The 9,703-nt window shown below is 30.8% G+C and overlaps 1 protein-coding gene across 1 annotated transcript; it reads left to right on the top strand.

Annotated features, from left to right (window-relative positions):
* Window positions 1-3,516: 3,516 nt before the first annotated feature.
* Window positions 3,517-7,304, top strand: LOC111403824 (beta-glucosidase-like). The gene is made up of 13 exons (XM_023032450.1): window positions 3,517-3,723; window positions 4,036-4,105; window positions 4,235-4,293; window positions 4,396-4,471; window positions 4,572-4,649; window positions 4,762-4,849; window positions 5,102-5,402; window positions 5,499-5,614; window positions 6,023-6,240; window positions 6,319-6,350; window positions 6,455-6,557; window positions 6,663-6,771; window positions 6,897-7,304. Exons 1-13 carry the CDS (start codon window positions 3,595-3,597, stop codon window positions 7,141-7,143), a joined length of 1,626 nt encoding a protein of 541 aa, XP_022888218.1. The 5' UTR covers window positions 3,517-3,594; the 3' UTR covers window positions 7,144-7,304.
* The last annotated feature ends 2,399 nt before the right edge of the window (window positions 7,305-9,703 follow it).

Genomic DNA, 9,703 nt, shown 5'->3' with positions numbered 1-9,703 from the left:
ATTTGCGTGTAATATTATTTTATTGAAGAATATGTAGTTGGAATTATATCAAACCACTGTTTAATAATATATTTTTTTGAAAAAATGTGGCTCAAACATAGTCTACATAATAAATTACCATAAATAATAATGCATTAATCATATTAAAAGAGTTTACATCCAAAATCGATTGGACCTAGGGTATAACATTTTCGTTACCTTTTTTATTTTTATTTTTAAATCCTTAAACAAGTCTCCTAATAAAATTCTACCTATTGCTATTTTTTTTTTTGGTTAAGTACATATTGATACCTAGTTGCATTCAGAGACTTCAAAAATAACGATTTTTTTTTAATCTATCTATCTTTTTAAAATAATATATAGAGTTTAGAAAAAAAAAAATTTAACAATTAAAACTAATTAGTCATATTAATAAAATTAAATTCAATTCAATACATTATTATTATTATTATTATTATTATTTGAAAAGACACAATTACTAGCCCGATTTTATTTATTTATTATTTTATTTATTGTTTAAACCTTCATTTTAAAGCAAAGGCCAATGCATATGTTCACGTTTTCCCTTTAATTCTATACAAGTATGGATTTTTATCAAATCCTTTCCCTCTTGTAGTTTGTGGATATTAGTGGTATTATGAGGTTAACTTTGTGATCCTTGATCAAATTAAAACTTGAGATTCCATAATAAAAGGTCAACTTTATTAGAAGGATTAGTCCAAATACTTATAAATTGGTCTATATATTCATTTTTAATCGGTGTAGAATTTTGTCCAACATATCTTGCAAGATGATGGCTCGTTTAAGACCAATCTTGAAACCCATATGCTCATTTTTTAGTTTTAATCGGATTGAATTACTGATCGATTATCTTAAAATGTCAACTTATGAAGAGGAGTAGCTCAAACACTTGAAAATTAGTCTACAATTTATCTTTATTTGATGTGAAATTTTATCCTTAAAAAAATCGTACATATAATTAAAAAATTAAATAGAATAAGACTGAAAATTTAAGGTGGTGGCCCAAAGCTAGTTTGTAAAATCGGTGTCCGAGAATGTTGTGGTGGTGGGTCAGGTGATGAAGGTAAATAAGGACACCTCTTGGCCCATCGTTAAGGCCACCATTGATAAGATGTACAGGATACACAACCGATTGATTACATGAGAAATTTCAAGAATTTACTAAGAAATATCTTCATGTCCTCTACGTAAAGTTGGATTGCAACCAACGAAATGTGAAATCATTGGGTGATTGGTGGCTGCCAAAGAATGTCAAATGATTTTTAAAAGTTAAATATAAATTTTGCATGTTTTGACAACTATCATAAAGTTGGATAAGGGATAGAGATATATTCATGTTTTGCATATTCATTGAACTTGAAAACTTTTACGTAATTGTGAATGATTGTTAGATATTTTAGCGTAATCAATTTTTAATTAACCATGTTTTGGTCAGTCTCAAGGACTTGAGAAACAAAGTGGAATACAATTGCGGAGTCGGACTCCTAGTATCATTATGTATTTGAATTTTCTCCAAACATTGCCAACAATATGTTTATTGCTTTCTTTTAGACTTTTTAGCATGATTTTATTAAAAGCCCTAGAAAAATCAAATTTATGTTTGTTTGGTTAAAGTTTGACTTAGTTAATTTAAAAGCTGATTACATAATCATCGTAGGATGATAATGGACTCATCACTTGTTTACTTGTCCACGATACCTTATATTTGTTTGATTTCATGGAATGGTAGACATAATTACAAGAAATAAAATCTGACAGTTAAATGCAAATGCAAAAGATGTATCCCATCTTATAATCATTCCTTAGTATAAATGTTTTTTCGTCAAACCATTTTATTCCATATTTGGCACGTTTTTTCTCATACATTGTGGGGATAAGTGGAATTGGGAGGCTGATTTGGCGATCCTCAATCGAACACATATTTTAAACATTTAAATAGAATATGACTGGAAATCTATTTGTCCAACTGTATTTTTTATTCTCGTTTTGTTAAATGTAGCTCTTTAATGATGAGATTTAAAAATAATAATAATAATAATATGGAATGTAATTTTTATAATTGCATAGTTCGAGTCTAATAAAAAATTGAGGATTGACTTCTTTTTTATTCCGTATACAATTCTCCTAATGGCATTGTACCTATTGCTTGTTTTTGTTAAAATGACGTGTATTGTTACTTAAAAATATATATATTTTTTTAAATCTATCTACCTTTCTAAAATAATAAATAGTTTGGACAAGAGGACAATTTAAAAATAAAAACTAGTTAATTGTATTAATAGAATTCAATTTAATTCTTCTTGTTGTTATTATTATTGTTATTATTATTTCTCTCAAGAAAGACACTATTGCAAGCGCTAAAGTTTTCAAACCTTTTCCCTCATGTAATTTGTGGATATAAGTGGTATAGGGAGGCTAATCTGGCGATCCATAGTCATAAGCAGAATTAAAAAATTGAATAGAATAAGATTGAAAATTTAAATGCAGAGGAGTCCGAGGATGTAGTGTTGGTGGGTCAGGTGATGAAGGGTTAATGAGGACACTTTTGGGCCCATTGTTAAAGCCATTGATAATATGTGAAAGATGCAAGCGAATGATTACGTGAGAAATTTCAAGAATCGACTAGGAAAGTTGGACTGCAACCAACAAAATATCAAATCATTGGGTGATTGTGGCTGCCAAGGAAGCCAAAGGATACGTGTTCAAAATATAAAATTTTCACGTTTTTGGTAAGGAACAGAGATATATTCATGTTTTGCGTAATCTTTATGTTAATGATCATCGAACTTGAAAGTACTTTTATGTAATTGTGAACAGTTATTAAATAATTTAGTATAATCCATGTTTTCGTCAATCTTTAGGATTGGAGAAATAAAGTGGAATACAACAGCAGAGTCGAATAATTTTCTCTAAACATTGTTAACAACTCGTTGATTGCTTTCTTTCAGACTTTTTAGTATAATTTAATTAAAAACTCCAAAAAAAAAATGTTTGCTTAGTTATTTTTAAAGCTAATTACATAATCATCATAGCACTGCAATGGACTCATCGCTTACTTACTTGTCCATAATACAGTATACTTGCTTGATTTTCGGAACATTAAACATAATTACAAGAAATAAAATCTGACAGTTAAGTGCAAATAAAAAGGTGTATCCCGTTAAGTGCAAATAAAAAGGTGTATCCCGTTTATCATCGTTTCTTATTTTTATTTAGGGGAAAAAAATGAAAAAAAACATGATAAATAAATAAAATGGAAAGAATTAAAAAAAAGAGAGACTAAAATGTACAAGTCTAGTCTACGGAAGGAAAATTAAGATAAAAAAAATTAGGTGATTGGTCACCGTCGAAGAATAGAAATTAGAACCAAAGTTTGAATTTTCTAAATTCGTGTTGACATTAACTTATGCATGCCTTCTGTTACTTGGTCAAATTGAGTGCCCTATAAATACCTGATTCAGTTTATTGCCAATGCATATAAGCTATACGGTTCTTAAAGCACTCAAGTTTAAAATTACACGACGTCAAATACAGTTTCCTTTACTAACAACGAACGAACAAAACAGCCTCAAGATGAACAGTGGCAACGATGCAGCTGCACTTTCAGATTTTTCCAGCGGCAGTCTAGAGGGCAAAAACAACATAAAGCGCTCTGATTTCCCCTCAGATTTTATATTTGGCTCGGCAACATCTGCTTATCAGGTTTATATCTGTGTAATTTTTACAAGAATTATGCTACACGTACACTGAGTAGTGTGCAATTCCCGTCAAAAGATGGGGGCCCGAGATTTTTTCATTGGACGCACGCAGGCCTCCCTCTCTTGTGAGGGTGATGCAAGCTCGATGTACAAACATCAAAATCCTTTTTGCAAAGCTCAACAAATCAATTAATCATCCTGCCCACAAGTGCATTTATTTAAAAGCTTTTTATATTTACTCAAAAAAGAGAAAAAAAAACATGCTTTTTTTTTTAATTATTATTTTGGTTGATTTTTTCTTTGCAATGTAATTCAGGTTGAAGGTGCTTGGGCAACAGGAGGAAAAAGTCAAAGCATCTGGGATGTCTTCACAATGCAAACACCTGGTCTCTTCTCTCCCCAGCTTCGTACATGCATACATATACACAAATTTATGTTTATAATTATATACACATGCATATACATTTTTATGTGAATTACATGTCAATTTCTGAACAAGTTTATTGGAGTGGCAGGTAAAATTCAGGGTGGAGCTAATGGGTGTGTTGCAATTGATCAATATAATAGGTGGAAGGTAATTCACTAATTTCATTTTTATAGCACAACTTTTAGGATAACTTAGAGAAAATATTTTAGGTAGTAGAACCATATTTATTTATTTTCTGTAATGTTGTAGGAAGATGTGGCTTTGTTAAAGAAAGTGGGTTTAGACTCTTATAGATTTTCAATTGCATGGTCCAGAGTATTGCCAGGTATAGATATCTGTATAATCAATTTGTGCATCATTTGTTGAAAACAAAAATATTGGACGAAATTTTATTTAGTTTCATTTTTTCTTTATTGGTTTTTTAGGGGGAAAATTATATGCGGGGATAAACAAAGAAGGAATCAAGTACTATAATGATCTCATAAACTTGCTCTTGGCCGAAGGTTAATTAGACTCCAATACAATGTTTTCTTTGTTTCCTTTTAACAATGTTTTTGTTTCTATTAAAAACGATGAAAACGTTACCTATATGATTCTTACATTTACTTTGTGTAGGCATTGAACCCTGTGTAACTATCTTCCACTGGGATGTTCCCCAACATTTGGACGAAGAGTATGGTGGCTTCTTGAGCCCTCGAATTGTGTAAGTAATCGAATCTTTCTATTGAGGAACCTTTCCTTTCGATATTTGAATAGCGTATTTATAAGAAAACATTGTAAATTCAACTGAAGTTAAGATATCTAATTCCTCTCGAAACTAGAAGCCGTTGAGAAATTTGTATTATCAAGTCAAGATCTTGTACACAAATTAAATATGATCATAATTTTTTTTTTCCTGAAGAACACCATGAATCATATATGTATATATTGAAAAAATTTGCTGAATATTTAATAGGAAAGATTTTGGTGACTTTGCCGAGCTTTGCTTTTGGGAATTCGGTGATCGGGTGAAGTATTGGATCACTCTGAATGAACCATCGTCCATGGCTATTCAAGGATATGCAACAGGTACTTTTGCACCTGGTCGTGGTCCAACTTCAGCAGAGCCTGTAAATGCTATCCCTCCTCACAGATGTGAACTTAAGGCTCCAACTCCTTGCCCCAGTGGAAATCCAGGCACAGAACCATATATTGTGGCACACAATATGATCCTTTCTCATGCAAAAGCGGTAGATATTTACAGGAAAAGATATCAGGTGACATTTGCCATATAATTTTAATATCATGAAAGAAAGTTCATATAAAAATCCAGATATTTGGTATCTGTATTTCATGCAAACACGTATGTGTAGGCACATCAAGGAGGCAAGATAGGAATAACAAATGTTGCTCAGTGGTATGAGCCACTTACTGACACCAAAGCTGATAAAGACGCTGCTTCAAGGGCCCTCGATTTTATTCTGGGGTGGTGAGCAGCTTTACTCATTTATGTTTTCACAAGAAGCCAATATACTTGATTTGTTCATTTCATGATGAGGCTGCGATCTAGGCCTATTTCATTTTTATTTTATTCCATTCCGTTATATTTAATCGTACTTCCTTAATCTATCTCGATATACTGTCTAAATGTACGAGATTGAATTTATTTTCTATGTTCTCTCGTTTTCCGGCTACACTACTTTCACAATTTATGTTTTTTACTTCCACTCTCTATTGGGTTTTTTATGATTTATCAAGAATAAATTATATTGTCAAATTTACAGTTTGGTTTGGATATAAATACAAGAACCTTCACTTTTATTTCGTTTTTGGTGCTATATATTATATAAAAATTGACATAAGTTTGAATACCCTATTTTGTTCCACTCCTTTTCAGGTTTTTAGCACCAATAGCAACTGGTGACTACCCACCAGTAATGCGAAAACTAGTTGGAAACCGTCTTCCCCAATTTACACAGGAACAAGCTAAGTTGGTGAAAGGGAGTTATGATTTTCTGGGCATAAACTATTACACAAGTATTTATGCTAGCAATTCACCTAGACAGAGTGGTACAGCAATAAGTTACTCAAATGATCAGGATGTCGCATTATCAAGTAAGTATATGGACCTCATTCATGTATAGCTATAAATTAATCTTACCACATAGCACTCACAATCTCAATTCTTTATAGGTGACCGTGATGGGACACCTATTGGCCCACAGGTATGCTTATTAAACTACACCGTGATTGTAATAATGGATTAAACTACTATGCCTTTATTCTGAATCTTATAGAACATTATCATTTTTTTTGTTGTTGATGTCAGGCTGGTTCAAGTTGGTTGTCTATTGTTCCAAATGGGATTTACAAGCTATTGGTTTATATAAAGAAAACATATGATAATCCTATTATTTACATAACAGAGAATGGTAAATTTATAGCATGTTTATTAGCCTTTTTCTTTAGTAAATTAATAAACTTTTGTAATATTTACCCCTTTTAATGTGTTTTATCGGATGACTTAATTGGTGTAGGAGTGGATGAAGTAAACAATTCGGCCCTAACAGTGTCAGAAGCTCGATTTGATGAGACGAGGATTAAATATCACCAGGACCATCTCTTTTATGTTAAGAAAGCGATGGAGTAAGTCATCATTCTAATAATTATGTATTAGATCTCAAAGCAAATAGCAAATAATGAAATTATTTAGCTATTTTGTCAAAAAAAAAATAAATAATTTTTTTGTGATTTTTTTCTTTCATTTACAGAGAAGGTGTGGACGTGAAGGCTTACTTTGTATGGTCGATGTTTGATAATTTTGAATGGGCTGCTGGATACAGTGTTAGATTTGGCCTTTTTTACGTAGATTTCGTTAATGGCTATTTGACAAGATTCCCAAAAACTTCTGCTTTATGGCTAATGAATTTCTTGGACAAGAAGAGAATCACATTGAAGAGACAAGCTCCAAAAAATGAAGAAGAGCATGGCTCTACGAAAAAGGTTAAGAAGCAGTGAAGTGTAAAATTAGTGTGGTCGTATTTCATTTGAATTGTTATGTTGAATGCTGCGTGCATGTGTTATCCTTTTTTTTCCCTCCCTTTTGTTTGGGCCTATGAAGTGGCAACTTTCTACCTTTTATATTTAATAAATGAAAACCTTATTTTTATCTTTTTATATTTTAGTGTGCCACAGTATTTGTAGATTATTTATAAAACCCTCGTAAAAATGAAGAAGAAAATATGAAACTTTGGAAAGGGCATACAACCCCGTCCTGTAATCCATTTAAAGGATAAAGGTAAATTTTAACTTGTCTAAATCGATTAGGAGTCGATCAAAAAGAGAATTTATACTTTATAGTTAGCGGGAAATCATCTTGCTTCTTATCCATCATGCAAAATATTTTCTTACCTTATAATTACTTTTGTAGTCGCTCTCCTCTTCAAAATATACAAGTAGAGGTCTAGTTCCGCTTGGATATCGCACCCCGCCTTAAACTCCCTTTTATAGACATACATTTGTTGAATGTAAAAATATATAAAATAATAAAAATACTACTTTTATTAAATACAAATATTCAAAATCACAAAAATAATTATATAAAAATTTCAAATGTCAAGATTAAATTTACTCATTTAGAATTTTTGATTGAAAATCAATAATTAAACTATTACAATCAACCTGTTTTAGAATTTCTTTTTAGTAGACAAATGATCAATCAATTCAACATTTTTACGACAATTTTGACCAAAAGTAGAACTTTTTCAACTTCAACATTGATAAGCTCCTCTCGATGGACGCAAGTGTATAGGCAGATGCAAGTGTAACTCATATAGTGAGTAATATTTACAACCTGTCAAAAAATTTTAAAAATAGTGCTTCATTTTTATATAATTTAAAACTTCATTCACCATTTTTGGTGTCTTTTGATAAATCATTTATAATAATTTACAGCTCAGAAAATAAACTTGGGTCATAAATAATAAAATCCTTGTCGTGCTTAAGTTTTTTTCTTTTTTTTTTCCCCCAAGCTTATCTCATCAACACTCAAAACAATTATCATCTGCAATTTCAAAAATTTTCAGTCAAAACCAAAAATATTTTCATACTTTTGAAGTTATCCAAAACCTTAATTGATGTGGGGAAAGAACTAATCAACCATATAAAAGAAATAATAAACTTTAGTATTTTATCTTATTATTGACATTTTCATTAGGAGTTTCTTTCCACGAATATACTTTTCATAAAATATAAGTTCAACTTCCATTTCAGTTGCAATTTTTTAACAGTAATTTTGTCAAATTCAAATCTAGTTCTCTATTGTTATTAAAAATGAATAAGCTCTTCAAAGTTACTAGCTTGAATATCCATGTCCTCACTTCGTAACATTTTTCTTACTCCATTAATAATAAGCATATTGTACCAAATAATCACGCCAAATAAAAAATCATAATTCATAATGTCAGAAGATGAAATTTTAACATCTTTAAATGCTTTAGCTTCATTTCTTGTTTTCACCAAGTGTTTTTAAGCAATTTCTTTTTTTCTGGCATTTGAAATCAAATTCTTTAATACTTTCAACTTAAATTTTCCAATGCATTTTTGATAATGACTTTTGTACAATTCTAAAAAAGATTTAACTTTATAGAATATGCATTTTACAATTCTGAAAATGTTAATAAATTTTATTTTATTTTATTTTATTCTTTTGTAGCTGATGAATTTTTTAAACTTTTTTTTTCTCGATAAATTTGTTTGTTATACGGCTCAGAAAGTGTACAGGAACATCCCAACTAAGTTTGCATCTTCGTAGCACTCTCATCATTTACTCTCCCAACTCTTAATAATAAAAGAAACAATTGGTCGTATAAAAAATATTCTCAACCTGCCCGAGAGATAATGAACAAAATCTGGTTGGGTTAAATGATTCCTTTGCATCTGTCAAAAGCCATGTGTTCTCACCAGTTGTAAAACATAGCTCAATTCAGGCTTTTACTTGGGGTAGTAGCAAGGAATGATATGGAGCTTGACCAGATAGATGTCAAGATAGCATTCTTGTATGGAGAATCTGAAAAGAACATTTATATGCAATAACTAGAGGGTTTCATAGTTTATGGAAAAGAAGACTGTGTGTTTGTTGAAAAAGTCATTGTATGGATTCAAGCAGTTACCAAAGCAGTGGAATAAAAGATTCGACTCATTCATGATTACTTATAGTTTCATTAGAGGTAATTACGATAGTTGTGTGTTCAGAAAGGAAAATGATGGATTGGTCACATATTTACTATTATATGTTTTATGATATGCTCATTGTAGCTAAAGATAAAGCAAAGGTGAATCTCAACTCAGTAAGGAATTTGAGATGAAAGATTTGGGTGTAGCAAAGAAAATTCTTCGTAGGAAAATGATGGATTGGTCACATATTTACTATTGGTGGTGTTGTTATGGCAATAAGAGGGATAATTGGTTGAAGGATGAGTGGAACTATCATGACAGAAAATTGTATTATTGCTAGATTCTGCCTATTCAACCTCCGGTTTGGATAATACCTTGAGTAAAACTTGTATTCATTAATATG

Source organism: Olea europaea, chromosome 11 (assembly GCF_002742605.1).
Source record: "Olea europaea var. sylvestris chromosome 11, O_europaea_v1, whole genome shotgun sequence".
Taxonomy (NCBI): Eukaryota; Viridiplantae; Streptophyta; class Magnoliopsida; order Lamiales; family Oleaceae; genus Olea; species Olea europaea.
Note: the sequence above shows the minus strand (reverse complement) of the source record. Positions and strands in the feature narration are given on the sequence as shown.